The sequence below is a fragment of the Curcuma longa genome, chromosome 3, assembly GCF_044706935.1.
Source record: "Curcuma longa cultivar G26 ecotype Majalengka, Jawa Barat chromosome 3, ITB_CL_G26_1.1, whole genome shotgun sequence".
NCBI lineage: Eukaryota > Viridiplantae > Streptophyta > Magnoliopsida > Zingiberales > Zingiberaceae > Curcuma > Curcuma longa.
Window position 1 is genome coordinate 20,574,474 of NC_133863.1, and position 18,657 is coordinate 20,593,130.

General features: G+C 39.6%; 4 protein-coding genes across 5 annotated transcripts; 2 read left to right on the top strand and 2 right to left on the bottom strand.

Moving 5' to 3' along the window:
* Nucleotides 1-2,395: 2,395 nt before the first annotated feature.
* Nucleotides 2,396-3,168, bottom strand: LOC141823856 (galactinol synthase 1-like). Its single transcript, XM_074711067.1, has 2 exons — nt 2,829-3,168; nt 2,396-2,746 (listed from the first exon to the last, which is right to left on the bottom strand). Exons 1-2 carry the CDS (start codon nt 3,126-3,128, stop codon nt 2,396-2,398), a joined length of 651 nt encoding a protein of 216 aa, XP_074567168.1. The 5' UTR covers nt 3,129-3,168.
* A 945-nt stretch (nt 3,169-4,113) lies between these two features.
* LOC141823180 (uncharacterized) lies at nt 4,114-6,026 on the top strand. The gene is given in 2 exon segments (XM_074710442.1): nt 4,114-4,180; nt 4,183-6,026. Coding segments are annotated over 2 exon segments (1,911 nt in total).
* Nucleotides 6,027-7,061: 1,035 nt separating this feature from the next.
* On the bottom strand, nt 7,062-10,268 carry LOC141823181 (glucose-1-phosphate adenylyltransferase large subunit 1-like). Of its 2 annotated transcripts, none has more exons than XM_074710443.1 (15): nt 10,146-10,268; nt 9,859-10,074; nt 9,604-9,726; nt 9,326-9,499; nt 9,091-9,183; nt 8,932-9,015; nt 8,798-8,853; nt 8,627-8,720; nt 8,428-8,540; nt 8,288-8,360; nt 8,134-8,214; nt 7,965-8,051; nt 7,592-7,884; nt 7,454-7,514; nt 7,062-7,386 (listed from the first exon to the last, which is right to left on the bottom strand). In XM_074710443.1, the coding sequence occupies exons 2-15, from the start codon at nt 10,045-10,047 to the stop codon at nt 7,285-7,287; spliced, it is 1,623 nt and encodes a 540-aa protein (XP_074566544.1). In that variant the 5' UTR covers nt 10,048-10,074; nt 10,146-10,268; the 3' UTR covers nt 7,062-7,284. The 2 variants fall into 2 exon arrangements, with proteins under 2 accessions (XP_074566544.1, XP_074566545.1); XM_074710444.1 differs by lacking the exon at nt 10,146-10,268 and having other exon boundaries at nt 7,592-7,698; nt 7,780-7,884; nt 9,859-10,137.
* A 3,017-nt stretch (nt 10,269-13,285) lies between these two features.
* On the top strand, nt 13,286-18,657 carry LOC141824388 (putative U3 small nucleolar RNA-associated protein 7; the record flags this gene model as incomplete). The annotated part of the gene is given in 10 exon segments (XM_074711670.1): nt 13,286-13,337; nt 13,501-13,556; nt 13,961-14,023; nt 14,111-14,200; nt 15,074-15,206; nt 15,399-15,517; nt 16,192-16,259; nt 17,332-17,350; nt 17,352-17,381; nt 17,806-18,657. Coding segments are annotated over 9 exon segments (1,395 nt in total), but the record flags the coding sequence as incomplete, so codon positions are not given.

Below are 18,657 nucleotides of genomic sequence, written 5' to 3' on the forward strand. Positions count from 1 at the left end.
GGGCCCAGCAAGTCTGTTCCAAAAAAGAAGGAACCGAATTTTATTTATCGGCGAGTTAGGTCTAGGAATCACTTAATATAAATAGGAGGCTTAAGAGAGGGTTTTGATTATCTTCGAAAACCCTTTCCTCACCTCTCGCCCAGAACGCCGTCGCCCCTCTTTTCTCCTCCCTCTCGGCGCCCCAAACCCGAAGAACGAGGATTCCGTCCCCTAGGATCACAAGGAAGGCTTCCGGAGAACTTCTTCTACAAGGACGCTCCTCTCCGCGAGAAGAACGCGTAGACATAGGAAGATCGCCGAGAAGATCTTCTTCTCTAACGGAAGAATTGTAAGGAAATTAGCGCAGGAGGTAAGTACCTCTCACCTGCAGTATAAGTAGCTCCGTTCGTATGCATAAATCCATAGTTTTAGTTATTCAAAAATTTATGTATGTATGTGGAGATTAGTTTCTCTTACAGAATGTTTATGAAAATAATTTACCTTGCCTCAGTAATTATGGACTCGAGTTCGTCCATGGGTGGGCTCCTAGATCGCCCCTAGGCCCTAGATCGCCTAGTATATGCAAGGTTAAAGAGAAAAGAATTATTAAAGAAAGTATTTTACTTTTTATATGGCATGTGCTTGGACCCGAGTTCGTCCATGGGTGGGCTCCTAGATCGCCCCTAGGCCCGAGATCGCCTAGTAGTACCCTAATGGGTTCGGGATTAGCTACCTCGGATCTATTTAGGGATGCGCGCACAGTTAGCACAATGCCGGGCCCACAGCAGGATGATTACTATTTTCACTTACTATATGTATAAGTTTTCAAAAGTTCATTACTAACTTGAAGTGAAATTAGTTTTTAAGATCATGTTTAGTTCAGTTATGATTTTAGTTCATGTGCTTGTTATGATGCGTATGCCATGATATTTATCTAGCTTATATGTTTCAGTAGCAATAAATGACAAGCATGAAGATATTTCCTTTCATATTTTTCAAAAGCATGATTTTAAAATATGTATCGTTTTGTGAGTAGGATGGTACTTGCTAAGCTTTATGCTTATAGTTTTATTTTCCTTGTACTGCAGATAAGGGCAAAGAAAAATTCGAGTAGCGGAGGCGGCAGAGACGATGCGAAGTGTGTGATGTGGTGGAACTTAGAATAAAGAGCCTTGGGAACTTGCATCATTAAGAATGCTAAAGACTAGTCTTTATGAGTTGTTTATTTTCCGCACTTTCGAATGTTAACAACTATAGTAGTTCTATGCATTATTTGATAGTTGGTAAATTACAATAGCATGCTAATTAGTAGTGAAAGGTAAGGTTGGAAGTTACGGAACCATTTTGATGCCAACATGTTATTTAGGATAAATTCAGATGCTAGCATTGCTTAGTTTTAATGCCAAGTTGATACCATGTCTAGGTTTCTAAATCCATGTTTAGAAATTGCTAAAGTATGTTTAATTGCCATGCAGATATCTGTTTAATAGTCTAGAATCATTTAATACATGTGGTAGAACTTAACTATAGGTTTATTGGGATTTTGGTACGAATTCGATTGTAATGATTGTTTGGTCATTGTTGTCATTATGTTTAGACTTTATGTTACCCATTTGGGAGCATGTGTTTACTCAACTATCACATAGCAAGAAATTTTAAATTAATAGTAGATTTTAGCAAGTATAAGTAACGGATCGCCTTAAGGGTAAGAAGGGCGGTCGTTACAGAGTGGTATCAGAGCAAGTTCTATCCTTCCTCCACACACACATCCAGCATCGTACCTGCAGCTTCCAAGTAAGAGTACCTCTCACATTACTAATGCTTTCTTGCTTTTATGTTATAGTTAACGGAAGCATGCTTATACCTGATAGCAACCTATGCATTCTAGTTTTCATAATTTATAGTTAACGGAAGCATGCTTATACCTGATGGCACTTTAAAATAGTAGTAGTCTTATATTGGTCTTACTTGTCATCTTATGAATAAAAAGAAATGGCTAGAAGACGGACCAATAGAGAGGTAATGACATTCTTTTATGATTAATAAAGAATGTTTTTGAGTTGAACATGCTTACATATGTAAGTGATGATGATAGAAAGTAAGTAATAGTAGTAGTCTTATATTGGTCTTACTTATCTTCTTATGAATGAAAAGAAATGGCTAGAAGATGGACCAATAGAACCATGAGATGCTCAGGCATGGTTCAAGGCATTAGAAAGTATCATAGAACTATTGGATTGGCCTAAAAATGAGAAAGTAAAATGTGCATCATTCTGCTTGATTGGAGATGCCAGAATGTGGTAGGAACGAGTAAAGGCAAAAAGAGAGGTTAATCAAATGACATAGACTGACTTTGAAACGGAATTCTTTGAGGAGTTCTTCCATATGCGAGTCACGAATAAGTACACAGAAAACTCTAGATGGATTCATAATACCAGTGACTCGCCTGCTCTGCAAAGGGAGTTGGACGAGTTATCCTGAGAGTTTCAAGTAGTGTTTCATAAGTGGATCGAGCTGGTTCAGAGACGAACATGCCGGCATTGAAGTAGAATGGAGGAGGGGATCCCATGTCCGCAGGCCATGCGACCTTGTCGGGGCACTGCTGACAGTAGCCGATGGAGTACTGTCGAGAGTGGCTCCATGTCTTCTCGCAGAAGCAGTCCATCGCTGCGTAGAAGTAGCCGTCGGGCAGGTCGAACAGATGATCTATGTTGTCGTAAACTTGGATGTCTGCGTCCAAATAGATCATCTTGCTGTACTCCACAAACTGCAAGCCGATCGAGCAGTAAACAGATAAGTTCCCCGCATGAGAAATTAAGCCCAGAGGTATGTAATTGGTTGTTACTCACGTTCCAGATGCGCAGCTTGGAGTAGTTGATGACGTAGTAGGCCATGGCGAACTGCACTTGGTTCTCTGGCGGGTGCACGGGCTCGATCTCACGGAGGACGCAGCCCTGCGCCCGGAGCAACTGGCGGTGTGGCTCCGGCACGTCGGGCAGCATGGCCACCACCAGCGGGTGGGCGCTCCTTACCTTCCTCAGGCCCTTCGCCAGCCCCACCACGCCCAGCACGTAGTCTCCATCGCCGGCGAGGAACGTCACGTAGGTTCTCTGCTTTGCTGGGCCCCCGAGAGGTGACACAGGGTCCATTGGAACAGGGGAGACTGGAGGACTTGGAAAGCTTATTGCCCTTCTTTAAATTATAACTAGAATGGTACTAGATGTTCAATTCAACTGGACCAAAAAAATCAAAAAGCTTTGATCAAGATTGTTCCTGTGGACTGGATGGAACAATAAGTAGATAGAAAATCAATGGATGCGTGCCTCTTTTCCCTTTTTCCTTTCGAAAAAAACCGTTTTCAATCGAATGTGTGGCTGTATAATATCAAAATTCTTGTGGTATTGATTTCCTTGGTAGAAAGAATCTGTTTGTTTGTTCTAAGAATATATATGGCATGGGATTTCTTCTGTATTCCTAGCAATTTTAATGTCTCTGTCGAAAACTTGGATGTTCTTTTAATTCTTCAACATCGTAATATTCCATTTCGATTACTCCACGTTGCGTTTAGTTTAAATCACGTCGATCATGCCTCACTTTGGTATGATGATAAGCTCTTAACAGGCGACTCTGATTAACAAGACAGGTTGATGGAGCGGGAGCCAGCTCTATGAGAGAGACAACCTCCATCCCCTCAAAAATACAATTTAAAAAACTCGATCGATTCGATCGTATATGCCTGACTCCTTCCTCTGCCAGAGCATGTTAAACTGGATTCCCTTGGCATAATCGTATGGAACTTTTGATGTCATTCCATAAACAAAGGAATCCAGCAACTGCTCGCAGCATCTTCTTTCATCCCCTGCAAAAAAACACCTTCCAATCCTCGCATCATACACATTAAATATATATAACCATGTCCAGATCGACTATTATTTACGCTGATGAGGACGACCTGTGCCGGTCGAGTGTATGCAATCTAGGAGAAGGCAGCATATCCTCTTCAGAATATCCATTATCCTTTTAATTGTTTTTTCAGACGTTGACTTCTTCACTCTACTATATAATTCAGCACCAAGAATGTGCTGCGTCAGTCCAGTGCTGTTCTTGAAGTGGATGATCTATAATTTACGAGGAATGTCCTGCGAGAATTACGACCCCTGCTTCCCCGACCAGCCCGTGGTGGATCGGTACCTTCCCATTTGGGCAGCCAGCCAAGTTTCTGGAACAAACCCGCGTTTGTATGGGCAAAGGATGCACCCGGTGGCTTGACATGGACCTCGTTGACTTATTCCGACCTCAACTCTGCAGTGGAAGCCATGGCGTCCAAGCTCCTCTGCTCCCTTAACAAGGGTGACGTCATTCTCGTTCTCTGTTCTCCAGGTATCCAACTCGTTAAGACAATCTTCGCTTGCCAACGAGCTGGCCTCGTCGCCGTTCCCCTCGTCCCGCCTGATCTTTCCATCGCCGGCAGTGGCGCCGTCCACCACCACCTGCTTCGAGCCATCTCCCAGGCCAAGCCCAAGGCTGCCGTCTCCGACCGGAGCTATGTTGAAGCCGTGAGAAGCGCTACGTCGAGTGCCATTGATGAGCTCGTTCGCTCGACGAAGAAGCTTCAGTGGCTTTCCGTCGAACACTTGGAAGATGGCGTGAGTTATTCTTCGAGCTTGAGCTACTCAGGCTGCGGGCCGGATGACACCTACCTCATACAGTACACCTCTGGCGCCACCGGGGTACCTAAGCCGGTGCTGGTCACCGCCGGTGCGGCGGCGCACAACGTTCGCGCGGCGAGAACGGCCTACGACCTCCAGCCGAGCAGCGTGATCGTCTCGTGGCTGCCACAGTATCACGACTGCGGACTGATGTTCCTTCTCCTGACCGTCGTCTCCGGCGCCACGTGCGTCCTGGCCTCACCGGTCGCTTTCCTGCACCGCCCTCGCCTCTGGCTTGAGCTCGTTACGGAGTTCCGTGCCACGTGCACGCCCGTGCCAGCTTTCGCTCTGCCTCTGACGGTCAAGCGAGGCAGCTTGGACCACGGGAAGCTTCCGCTCAAATTAGGGAGCTTGACGAACTTGATCGTCATTAACGAGCCGGTGTACAAATCTTCCGTGGACGAGTTCATCGAAGAATTCTCCGCCGCTGGAATCGAGCCATCGTGCATCTCCCCGTCTTATGGACTGGCGGAGAACTGCACGTACGTGTCCACATCGTGGCCGAGAGAAGAATCAGGCGGAGCAAATCGCTACCCGAACATGCCGTCCTACAAAAAGCTACTGCCTTCGGCCAAGCTGGGCAAACCCTACGCCGAAGTGGACATTGTCATCGTCGTGGTCGACGAAGCGACCTACGAACCGGTAGAAGATGGCGTGGAGGGCGAGATATGGGTGTCGTCGGCGAGCAACGCGTCGGGCTACCTCGGCCACCCGTCCCTAACCCGTGAGGTGTTCAACGCCCGGATTCTTGGAACAGCGGGCCGGTGCTTCGTGAGGACCGGCGACAGGGGAGTCGTCAGAGGAAAGGAGAGGTACCTGTACGTCACCGGCCGGTCATCGGACGTGATCGTGTTGGGCGAGAAGCGGCTCCTCCACCCACACTACATCGAGCGCGCGGCGCACAGAAGCAGCCCGAGGCATCTGCGCGGCGGGTGCATCGTCGCGTTTGGGGAAGATGGACGGCGGTTGACGGCAGCAGCGGTGCTGGTGGCGGAGCTGCAGGGCAATGTAATGGGAACGGAGACGTGCAGGAAGATATGCGACGCAATAAGAGAAGGCGTGAAGAAGGAGGAGGAGGGAGTAGCAGTGGGCCGGGTGGTGCTCGTGGAGAAGGGGAGCATTCCGAAGACCACGTCCGGGAAGCCGAGGAGATGGCTGGCGAAGCGCATGCTGATGGAAGGCAGCATGCCCTTCTTGTTCGAGGCGAGATTCGAGTATATCCGTGAAGTGTCTGACGGAGAAGGTCGAGGTGGGCGAGGAATTGTACACGGAGAAGTAGCTTTGGCTTCGGCCGGTGGAGGTGGAAGGTTCAAGTTCCTTCCATTTTCTCGTCTGTGAGAAGAAAATAAATTAATGTACTTAATTGCAAAATTAGCCATTTGAGTTTCATTGTAATTAATCAGCCCGTGGGCCCGGTTGCTTGCGTTAATAACGCCTATTCCCGGCTTCAAATTGGGGTTTCATTCTCTGAATTAGGGTTTCGGTCGTCCCCTTCCGCCGCAAGGTAAATCCATCTATCTCTGCTTCTCAAATGCGGATTGGAAGTTGATGGAGTGTGCGATGATGATTAGACTATTAATTTCAGGTGAATGAGAAATGAATTGTTTAAAGTCGGTCCAGAATAACATTAATTGTTAATTAATGTTATATAAAGAAATGCATTGGGAATAATCCCACATCAAAAATTTTCGATGGCTTCCTTTCCTTATTAATGATGTTGTGTTAATGGAGTTAACACAAAAAGCTCATGTGCTATCTTCTCACAAGTGAGCAGGTGCTCGTACCTGTGAGCCCGCCACTCGTCATGTGCGCACGTGCGCAGTGGATGCTTTGTCGGCGCACTTTGCACTTCGTACGTATGCATCATCACGTGGCACTCAAGTGACGACGTGGCAATGTCTATGTAACATCTATATAGGCTAAAAGAGATGATTGTATTGTTGACTGGGCCAACAGATAATAACCATTGATCAAAGAGGTGTGATGGATCGCATATGATGCGATCTGGAGCATTGGATCGCGAATAGTCACGATTTGATCGCTTAGGAGGAGACTTGATCTGAAGCGTGATTATCTTCATCTCGTTAATCTGATCTCTTCTTTAACAGTGAGGACAGCATTAGATCCATTCAAACCTGTCTGAGCACCTCCTTTCATCTCGTTTTTTCGCCTTCGCATTTGTTCCTGTTTATCCTTTTGGTTTATTTTGTTTGCTAAACGGTTTTATCATTGTTAAATTTAAATGAATATGTATCAATGATTTTTCTACACTGCTTTTGTGAAATCATGCAAATGATTTATGATTTAACAAAATGTAGAAATCTTTTAAATGATGAAAAAAAGAGGAAATTTTGAGTTCTCCTACGAGGATCATAAACTGTAAAGATGAAGATAGCTCATGAACTCAGATACAATATTACAGCTCTTATTTTTCATAGGCAGAAGCCATAATCCATAAACAAAATATATAATTTATATCAACCAAACACATATTTTACAGCAACAAATACTATTCTGGTACTAGCATTCCTTGGATGCTCCTCTGCATCTTATTTCCTTGAAGTACATTTTAAGCAGGATGAAGAAATGTATCTTCCTATATAATTGTCCCATCTTTGATCGTAGCGTTCTTCAGAACTATCGGAATCCCCGATCGTATGTAGAAGCCCTCCGAGGGCCTATCTGCTTCTTCGACACCCTATAACAAACAAAAAACATAAGGGAATAATCTTTTGCAAAGGCCAGATGAGGTTTAGATCACATACATCCTTGTTTTGGATAACGATGTTCTTGCCAATCCTTGCGTTCATGTCGACGATGCAATTCCTGGAAAACATAGACGGCTTGAACTTGTTTACTTGCACCTTTGAATTATTTATTCCCTTTGCAAATTCAGTGCTCACCTGATCTTGGTGTTCTGCCCTACGCCGATCGGAACTTTACCATCGGCCAGCAGAGAAGCAATTTCTGCTTCGGTTTCGTATATATCAGCTCCCATCATCATTGTGTCCTGAGGATCCAGAGGCATCCATCCGAACGATTGAACTTTCGACTGAAACTTTAATTCTGAGGAAGAACAAATAAAACTCACCTTCAACTCCGAACCACAATCGAGGCGCGACCGCACTCCAACTATGGAACGCTCTACGCCGCACTCACGCAAGAAGCACCCATGCGAGATGATCGCATCGACAATCTGCGTGCGTAACTTGTTGTTTCAGCGTGCTGAAAAATTCGATAGCAAAAACAGAAACTCTGTTTTCAGTTACAACGTACCCTGCACTTCTCTATTTTTGTTGGGGGTAGAAACCGAGGCGATGTGTAGAAAGGAGTCATTGGATCATAGAATTCAAAGTTTGGAGGCTGAGCATAAACCATAAGAGTATCTTTCAAATAAAAGTTTTAAATAAGATGATCTAATTAAGTTGTGTGTTTTTGTAGCAACCTGTTCTGTCAATGCTAAATTTGCATCGAAGAAGGATCTGATCGTTCCGATGTCCTCCCAGTAATCGTTGAACATGTACCCCTGTTATGAGAACGAAACAATTTAGCCTCTCTTATGTATTAAGAGAAATCTAAGTGAGGTTCTCTGTTATCACCTGAACATTATGGTCCTTTACAGCAGAAGGGAGGATTTCTGATCCGAAGTCATTTGATTTCGGATATTTCCACCTAAAGGGAGTACAAAAGAATCAGGCACGGAAGATACACAGCAACAGAATTAGAGCTCCTTGTGTACCTCAAAAGCTTCAGTAGAATATCTCGTCGGAACACATAAACTCCCATCGACGCGATGTATGGATGTTTCAAAGAGTCCTGGCGAGACATGGGGAGAAAGGTTCCACCATAGCTCTGCACTCCATGAATCAGTGGACATAGTTCATGGTTATTCCTATCAAAATACTTAGGAGAAACATGAACAGGTTGCAGACGATTACCATGGCTTCCAGGTCTACGCCTTTGGGTTTCTCAGAGAATTGGGCAATGCGACCAGCCTTGTCCATCTTCACTAGTCCATAATCGGATGCTCGGCTTCAGAAAATAATCGAGTTAAAGAGTTAAATTTTGTTGGATATTCGAATGGCAAACTAGTGGTGGATTTCATTTACCTGTGATCCACGGGAACGCATGAAACTGTAATGTCGGCATTAGTATCGATATGCTTCTGCAAAGACCAGATTTCGCATAACTAAATATTATCGAGTAAGCTGCTAAAGATAACGTCGGGGGAGTGTTGGCGTACCTGAACAAGATCCATATAATCCATACGATAAAGTTGGTCGCCAGATAAAATCAATATGTGCTCAACGTTCTTGAGCTTGTTATCCTGAAAAAATGGCAGATCCTATTTTAATCATTACATACTCTGTTTTTTTTTGCTTTTCTGGGTGAGTGTACCAACCTCTAAAACCCAAGTGAATTGCCTAACGGCATCTGCAGTGCCCTGAAACCAATTCATCCCAGTTTCTCCAGGGGTCTGTGTAGCTGCTAAAACCTGTTTGTAAGCTCTTTCAATAAGACTAAACTCCAAACCGATAGTTGTGCGACACAATAATCAAACTAGGAAGATACGTAATAAATCGTTTGCTATAGAACTTAAGCTTTCGTGAATAACATTTAACCAATTGAAGTTTTACCTCGACAAATCCATCGCCAAAGTTAATTCCATTGCCGAAGTTATACGTCCGAGAAAGGTGGCGATTCAGTGAAGCTGAATTGAATTGTGTCATTATGAATATCTTGTTTATCCCACTGTTGATGCAGTTGCTCATTGGGATGTCAATAAGTCTGTAGCATCCACCGATAGGAACCTATAGATATACATATATATACGAGGTTACCAAATCATCATGCATTCAATTAATAAAACGCAAATAAGTACACTCAATCAAAGCTGAAGCAGTTTGATTCTTACTGCGGGAGTGGCTCTTGTATTAGTGAGAGGAAATAGCTGACTGCCATTGTCGCCTCCTAATATCATGGAAGCAACGCTCTTCGGATCGGCCGTTTGATTCCCAAACATCGGTGTTCGAAAGACCTAAAATATGAATCTGAATGTTAGAAGAACCACAGACAGATTGGAAGCACAGCACGAGCTTAATCGAGTAGAAGGAATCCATCAATCGAGCAGAAGTAAAAGTTTAAGCCGCCTGGGAGATTCTTGACTCACCATGGTGTCCTGGTTCACGTCTGAAGTAAGAACAGCGAATGCTACTCCAGTCTTGATCCGTACCCCAAACGAGGTCCTACGCTTCAAAATCTTCGGACAACCTTCGCCCCAAATCCCACTCCCGACGCTTCTTCTCTTCGCGCGGCCGAAACATACATTCGCCTTCAACCCCACGCCGCAGGCATCCATTGCAGCCGCCGTTCCCTAGTTTCTAACCTAACAACAAAATGGGAAGAACAACTTCAAGCTACGATCTTTGAAACTCAACAAAAATTGAAAACCACGACCTTGCGAAGTGGAAGGATCGTAGATATAAATGCAGATCGAGGTAGTGGGTAGGAGGAGAAGCAGGGTCTACTTAGATAGGTGCGAAGGAGACGTAGCAGAAACCGTGAATGCTCTAGCGGTAGTGGCGATCAGCATGTGAGCGTTCACGTTATAATCACCTCGCCCGCTGTGACTGTTTAACTTCTTTTGTTTGTTCCCGGAATCTACGTTCGCACTCACAGATTCCAACTTTCTCCTCGACTTCTAGCGGCAGAAATCCCGATAATAACAACACTAAAAAGGAATTTCCAAAACTCCCCTCTCCTCAAGGATTGAAGGACAAACTTCTAGTTCTGCGCGTCTGCTAATGGTAAAAGCACTTATTTTACAAACTGCAACTTTCAAAAAGAGATTTTGATGAGATCTATATTTATTCTTCTGCACGATTAACCTTGATACAGACTCCGGATTACTTCTAAGCGATAATTTGCTGTAAAAAGCAAAATTTTAATCAGTAATTCACAGGCTCTGTGAAACTGGTTTCTCAACTTGTCGATCGCACGGACCGGGGAGCAAAAGTTTTCGATATCAATGCAGCACGGATGGTGGCCCATAACCTCGCGTCGCAGATCTTTTCCGAAACCGACGTAAATGGAATATTATTATTGCATCTATGTTGTTGCTCGCTCAGACGCATGGCATGTGGGATGGGACTTGGAAGCAGCTCTTGTTCTTGACGCTCGACGACAGGGAAGGAGAAAGGGAAGCGACACATCTACTGCCGCACAGCTGTACGGCGGCCGCTGCAATAACTACACATCCCCAGGCTTTGGGTCCCGACGGCCCCACGTGGAGGCGGATCCGGGAAGATCCTAGCAGTCGTCGTGGCTCGCGGTGTCAGCATCCTGCACGGACTTTCTGAACCGTCCACGTGGCAGATCTAGGAAGCTTATAGCAGTCGTCGTGGCTCGCGGTGTCAGCATCCTGCACGGATTTTCTGAGCCGCCCACGTGGTGTTGGTCCAGCGGCGGGCCAGTGTCGAACCGATCGGGGTTCACGGTTCGTCATTTCTCTCGGAGAAATTATTTTTGTTTTATTTTTCTGATTAGGAAAATTTAGAATTATTTGGGAAGCGCATTTAAAAAAAACATTTAACCATTTTTTCTTCAAAAAATATTGATAATAAGTAAAAAAAAACAAAACAAAACAAAATATGGAGAGAGACTGACTGATGACTAACTAATTCGTTCTCTTCCTGATGCGATACCTTTGCCCATCATCTTCAATAGTTTTTATTTTCGTTATCTTATTTAATGTTTTATTTCTAAAATATTCTTAACTAAAATTACAATATATTCAAAATTACTCTTAAAACTGATTTGATTAGAGCTGTTACAATTTAGATAAAATTGGTTAAATGTTATTAAATTAATTTTAATTACAATCATTGTGATTGAAGTAATTTTAGTTAAAACTGCCATTTAATTAAATGTAAAACTATTAACTCCTTGGAGAAGCTAATTTGTAATGTTACTAATGATTTAATTAATAATTAATTCTCTACAATCACGGTACTAGTGGAGCCCTTCCTCCATGCCACTCCAAATTCAAACATAGCTAGACAGAGAGAGGCCGACCAATCTATTTATATAGATGCATTCATGAGAGTATATATATATATCACAAAGATATTCTTTAGGAAGAAAAGTACAAATAAGTGGATTTTTTGGATCCAATATAATTAATTAACTAAAAAATCTGTCTGGTATTTAAAATTCACGGTCAATCAAGATTGTGAATATTTTAAATTATTTAAATATATAATTTAATTTTAAAAATTGTGAAAGTAGATAAAATTATAAAATTTAAAATTTAAAACATACTTGGAATATTTAAAATTATATTTTTGGAAAATTTTAGATTATTTTAAATTTACAAATGATTTTTAACAAGAATTCAAAATTTTAATTTTAATTATTTTAAAATGTATTTAAAAATTTAAAATATCAAATTTTTTGATATTTTAAATTTAATTTTTAAACTTATAAAAATTAAAAATTATTATTTAAATTTAAAATTAATTTTAATATATATAAAAACTGTTATATAATTATATATAACAGATATATTATATTATAACTATATAAAATATAAGTTATATATAAACGGTTATTATATAAGACTCCTAATGGAGAATAAATTTGGTTTAATCGTGTAAATCCTTTTATATTTTCCGAACCCATTATAATTATAATATATCATTTGAAAATCGAGGTTAAGTTTTTAGGATTCTCGACTGCATAGAAAATTCTCTAAAAAACTTAAAGATATTATTTTTAATTATATTTTAATATTTTAAAAAATTTAATTTTGAAAAACATAGTTGAAATATTTAAAATTATATTCTAATTTTTTCATTATTTTAAATTTACAATTAATTTTTAACATCAATTCAAAATTTTAAATTTAATTTTAATTATTTTTTAAAATTTTAAAATTCAGCAACCCTTGACTTGATATCCCGAACATTATTCTTTAAATTTAAAATTAATTTTTATAAACTGTTTGTTATATATATTATATATTGATGAGTAAAAATTTAATTAAATCAAATAAATCGATCAAATCGAACCGAATTAAAATTTTAATTTAGTTATATTGGAAGTTCGGTTAATTTTTTAAAAAAATCACGTGATTCAATTAATTCGGTTCTATTTTAAAATTTCTTAGTTGATTAAATCGAATAAATTGAATTAACTGAATTAATCAAATTAGAAAAATAATTTATAAATTTTAAATAAATAAATTTATAAATCTCTAATTCATTAGTAAAATTTTTATAATATTTAAAAAAATTCAGTTAATTCGATCAAAAACTGAATTAATCAATAAAATATCAGTTTGATTTATTTAATTTTTATTAAAAAATTTAATCGATTTGATTGATTTAAAAAAAAAATTAATTCAATTAAATTCAATTCGATTTTAATCTAATACTCCCTTAAAAGAAATGCCTTAATTTATTGATGTCGCTCACCGCTAAAGTAACTATATAATATATAAATTATATATAAACTGTTATTATACAACTGTCAATACTGTGTAAACCTTTTATATTTTTCCTAACTGGATTTTAGGGTTTTAGTGTTCCCGACTCTCGTCCCTTCTTCTGCTGCGCATACCGTCGCTCGTCGCCGCCGCTCGCCGCCCAGGTAAGATCTCCCTTCTCCCTCTCGCGGTTTGGTACGGATCCGGTGTCGGAACGGCGTCTCGACGAAAACCCTAAAATCCGCCGGCATCGAGCGGCACGGGTCGGCACCGGAAATTCTGTTTACAACTGTCTAAAATTTATCCTATATGATTTTAATTTGTCAGCTAGTGGTAAATCAAGAACTATAAATAGCAACAGAATGATTTCTGCAACACAACAGGTACGTTTCAAAGATTCAACTTTGTTCCTTGTTGCTTTAGTTGCTCAGCAGTTTGATGACTCATAGATTTTTGATACACTGAGTTCTTTCATAGTGATATGGAAAAATGTTCATCCGCTTAAATTGTTTATTGCTTCAAATTTTAATGTTTTCCTGAGTTTAATGTGTCTTGAAAGCTATAAATTTTAATTTGTTTGGACTTTGGTGCATATTCCCTTCCCCATTTAACCTTCTTTTCCCAATGTTCGTTGAAATCAATCTGTGAAATTTCATTTTTCTATTCTTCAGAAACTGCTAATAATTGTATCCAACGCTGCTTGTCTTTAGGAGTACTTGAGATAATGTAGTATTGGTAATTGAGGCCTTTCTTTTTATAATTATTCTGAGTGCTTACTTTACAGAAGATTGCCGATGAGTTGGATGTGAGAGCAAGAAAATATTTGCGTGGTGATGGTGCTAATTTGGAGGTGTGCTTTATTGATATGTTCTGAATTGTATCCTTCATCATTCTGTACCTTTCATTTTGTTGTTCATTTCGTTTCTTTGCATGACAGACGTTACAAGACAAGAAGCTGAAAGGTCAGCTTGCCATTAGGGAAAAATTATATGGACAGTCAGCAAAAGCTGCTGCTAAGGCAGAAAAGGTTCATCTCTGATACTTATTCTCTTCTTATAATGTTACTTCCAAATTTTTATCTGGTTTTTGCTTTTCTTCTTGATGCCCTATTCAAAAGGTGTACAATATATCGCTACCTATTGCTCCATTTATCCTGACCCATCAATCATAAATACTTGAACTGATGAAATAGGGATAGGATTCTACAATTCACATACAAACCCAATGATCCACATGGTGTATCTCGTAGGAGATTTGTCCCCTGTTTATTCTCGGTGTTGGATAAAAACAAAAAATCATGAATCAGGTGTCACACCTTAAGGGTGACCTTCCCTCAAATGTGAAGTATCTCCCTCAAGCCATGCTACAATTCTTTCACATAATTTAATCACCCTAAGTTACTGAAATAATTTTGGCAGAACCTCTCTTGTAATTTTGTAAAAAGACCTACTATATCATAAATTTTATAGAAAATAGGATTACATGACAATGTGCCTGCAGAAAAATCCTGTCAGTGCCATTGGATCTTGTAAATTTTGTTCATTAGGGCTGATTGTTTATTGTTTTTCTGCCCCTAACTTAATACTGTTTATATACTTGTGCCCTGTTGTTTTTTTTTTTTTGGGATTTTCCTTACATGCTAGGATTTGGATTTGAATGGTTTACTCTGGCCTTGTTTTTTGTTACTCTGAATTGCTGTGTTTCCAGAAGGGACAGTCCTTACATGCTATGTGTCTGCTTGTGTATTGACCTAGGTTGTCCCTGAAACAATTATGTACCTTTTGTTTTATTTTCTGAGGCCCCTATTTCCATTTAATCCACTGCTGAATTCCTCTGTAAATTCAATTTTTTAACTAAAAGGGTAGATTATGTGGTTGTTTTGTTTTCCTATATATTTCAGTGGTTGCTGCCTAGTGAGGAAGGCTATTTGGAGCCTGAAGGTTTAGAAAAGACATGGATGATCAAACAGGAGTCCATAGTTCGTGAAGTGGATAATTCAAGTTTGAGAAAGCCATTTGATATGATCTTACCTGGTAAAATGTTGTTTATCTTGGTCTGTGTGTTGAGATATGAATTATTTAGTTGTGCCAAAATACTTTCAGTTCTATGACACAACCACTTTTGACGATTCTACTATCATTGCTTGTACACTTTTTTTATACTTTAATAGTTGTAAATGTTTCATTGTATTTTTACCTACTTTCTGTCTTGCTGTTCTTTTCCAGATTTAGGTCCCTATAAACTGGAATACACGCCAAGTGGACGTTATATGGTGATGGGAGGCCGTAAAGGCCACCTGGCAATGATAGATATGATAAACATGCATCTAATCAAAGAGTTTCAGGTTCGTTTCTGATTCCAACCTTGTATGCTAAGTCAACCCCAAAATGTCATGCATCATAATGTATTTTGAGATTACATTTGTTTCATGTAATTGGCTGTGTATGAGATGATAGCACAAATTTCTGATGCACTGTAGCAGAGGAAATCTTGAAATCTTTATTTTCATCCTCAGAGGGCACTTTTTAGTTTTAGCAATTGTGAGAAGTGAATTTCTAGCAGAAGGTGTCTTCCAAAACACTTAATTGTCATTGGTAAGAAGGATGTGCTGAGCAAACTGTATCTTTAGGAATCAGGTTAGTTTGAGGATAATGTTTTGTCCTAAAGAATGCTCTAAAAAATTAGCGCCTTGGATTATGTACAATATGAATTTTTTAACAATGTAATCCACTACTTTATCATGACAATCACATCTAGCTTGTGTTTTGTATCAGACTTATGAATTATAAGGGAAGTAATTCAAAGTTTGGGGATAAATTTAGTGTTCATTTTTAAATTTTATAAAGTTAAATTTCTAGCTTATTTAATTTTTAAGAGTTGTTTAAATGTTTAAAAGTTTGTTATGTATTTTTAGAGCTAAGTTAGTTATTTTTAGAAGAATTGGTCATGCTGCATCACTAAGCTCTTGTTGCTTATAAAGATTTTGATTGTCTAAATATCACTTGCTTATCTTGTTAGGTTCGAGAGACTGTTCGAGATGTCGTGTTCTTGCAAAATGAGCAGTTTTTTGCAGTTGCTCAAAAAAAGTAATTTTTTCTTATCATAGTTTGAATATGCAAGGATAATATGGTTGACTTAGCTGAATCTTTTATTACCTTTTGTTAATGGTGTTTTTACCTTAACATTGTATTTTTTTTATATTTAAGCTATGATTCTTTGTTTCTTGTATACGGTGCTACATGTTGTACAAGTAGAGTGATAGTGAAAGTGCTTTGAAAATTTTCTGCGAAATTACAATTTCTTAATTTGGCTCAGTGATCATATCTAAGTGCCTTACCATGACATTGACTTGGAACGTGTATAGATTTTTTTCCCTTTTTTAATTTACTTTTGTCTTGGATGAGTAACATGTTTTATCCAACATTATTAAATATGCAGGAACTCCATGATCAAAGTAGTGTAACATTGTCTTGACATTCCTAACCATCTCATGGTAGAAAAAGTGTGCCTTTCCTATATCTATTAACAGAAAAAAATTATGTCTTGCCTGAATGATGCATGCTTCATTAAATAATTTTCAGTGTGCAAATGGATGTTCATGTGAAACCCAAGTTGGTGCTCAACTAGGTTATAGTATTTTTGTCGTCTTATGTAAGATTAAAAAGATATATCTGTTCAACGTATCCTTCAACCCAAGCTGCTCCCGTGCTTAAATTAACATTACCTGAATACTTTTGCAAGTTATATTAAATATATTTAATGACGTGTGCTTCATCTTAATATTTCTTAATGTGCAAATGGAGCTCAACTAGCTTGTTCTGCTTCTGCATGAAATTAAAAAGATCCATTCTAGATGTCCTGCTATTCCATCTGCTTGCATGCTTTATATTAACACCACAGGAAACTATTTGCAAGTCTTATTAAATAGTAAATCTTGAGATTAGTAGTGCAAGCCAGGTCAAATTTGTTTGTATGGAAATTCTTCCTACTCAAGTGAAATTTCATTGGACCTCGTTATCCAATGTACTCTTTGCATTTGATATAAATTAGATCTCCTTAGCTTGTGATTGCATGACATGTGATTCTTTTGAGTTTATGTTCTGTGATTATTTGAAGTTGAACTGATGGTCAAAATGGCTGACTGATAAATTTTGGCAGGTATCCCTACATATACAATTCGAAGAGGAACAGAGATCCACTGTTTAAAGGTAGTGCATCATAAACTTTTATAGCCACTTAGCTTAGCTCCTTTTGGTGGTTTTTGGTTCATTATTGCCTGTGTACTTCTGTTCATAACCTCTGTAGATTTATTGTAACTTCTTTATCTACCTGTCTTTCTCTCTCTCTAGAATTCCAGCATCAATCATGAATCTTTCTGTTAGAACTTGTATTCCCGATGACATTATACGGTTTCATCCACCTAGTGTCCTATCTCAGATTTCATAGCTGATACACTCCCACTATGGAATTGGTTTTTACTCTGCACTGGTTAACCATGAAAAGTTTATCTGCATCCTTATTTTTCTTATTGTTTAACTATTGTCGCACTGTTTGACTACAAGAATACTTCTGTAATTATATTAGATCTCTTTGTTATTTTCCATACTGTTTAATGACTGTTTTCAATTGCAGGAGCATGGTGCAGCTTTAAAGCTTCAATTTCTTGACAAACATTTCCTCCTGGTTTCAGTGAACAAATCTGGTCAACTCCATTACCAAGATGTGAGCACGGGCGTTATAGTTGCCAATTACCGAACTGGTCTAGGCCAAACTGATGTGATGCAAGTCAATCCTTATAATGCCATTATCGGTTTGGGCCATTCAGGTGGCAAAGTCACCATGTGGAAGCCGACTAGTACAAAGCCCCTGGTTACTATGCTTTGCCATTATGGCCCTATCACTGCCATTGCCTTCCACAAGGGAGGTCATCTAATGGCCACAGCTGGCATGGATCGCAAGATCAAGTTATGGGACATCAGGAAGTTTGGCCTACTCCATTCATATCCTGCCCATGCTCAGACGCTGGATTTTAGTCAGAAGGGCTTGCTCGCGCTAGGAAATAGATCTCATGTTCATATTTGGAGAGACTCGGGGAATCAAGACTATAAAAAATATATGAGCCATGAAATGGTAAAAGGATATCAACTAGCAAAAGTCTGTTTTAGACCATATGAAGATGTTCTGGGTATTGGCCACTCCATGGGTATATCTTCCATAGTTGTTCCCGGAGCTGGGGAGCCTAACTTTGATTCTTGGGTTGCGAACCCTTATGAAACGAAAAAACAAAGGAGGGAGAAGGAAGTTCATGCTCTCATCGATAAGCTTCAGCCGGAGACAATCATGTTGGAGCCAACTAAAATTGGTACTGTCAAGCCACCAAGGACCAAAGCAAATCCAACCAAGAAGGAAATTCAAGAGGACATGGAATCGGCAATTGACGCAGCCAAAAGTATTACCTTCAAGAAGAAGACCAAAGGTAGGAAT

What these genes read in the sequence shown, in the direction of transcription:
- LOC141823856 (XM_074711067.1), bottom strand. Translation starts at nt 3,128, where the DNA reads ATGGACCCTGTGTCACCTCTCGGGGGCCCAGCAAAGCAGAGAACCTAC. An exon ending in CCAAGCTGCGCATCTGGAAC is followed by an intron (nt 2,747 to 2,828) that starts GTGAGTAACAAC and finishes ATCGGCTTGCAG; the next exon opens with TTTGTGGAGTACAGCAAGAT.
- LOC141823181 (XM_074710443.1), bottom strand. Translation starts at nt 10,047, where the DNA reads ATGGATGCCTGCGGCGTGGGGTTGAAGGCGAATGTATGTTTCGGCCGC. An exon ending in ATACAAGAGCCACTCCCGCA is followed by an intron (nt 9,500 to 9,603) that starts GTAAGAATCAAA and finishes GTATATCTATAG; the next exon opens with GTTCCTATCGGTGGATGCTA. An exon ending in ATTCTACTGAAGCTTTTGAG is followed by an intron (nt 8,361 to 8,427) that starts GTACACAAGGAG and finishes TACTCCCTTTAG; the next exon opens with GTGGAAATATCCGAAATCAA.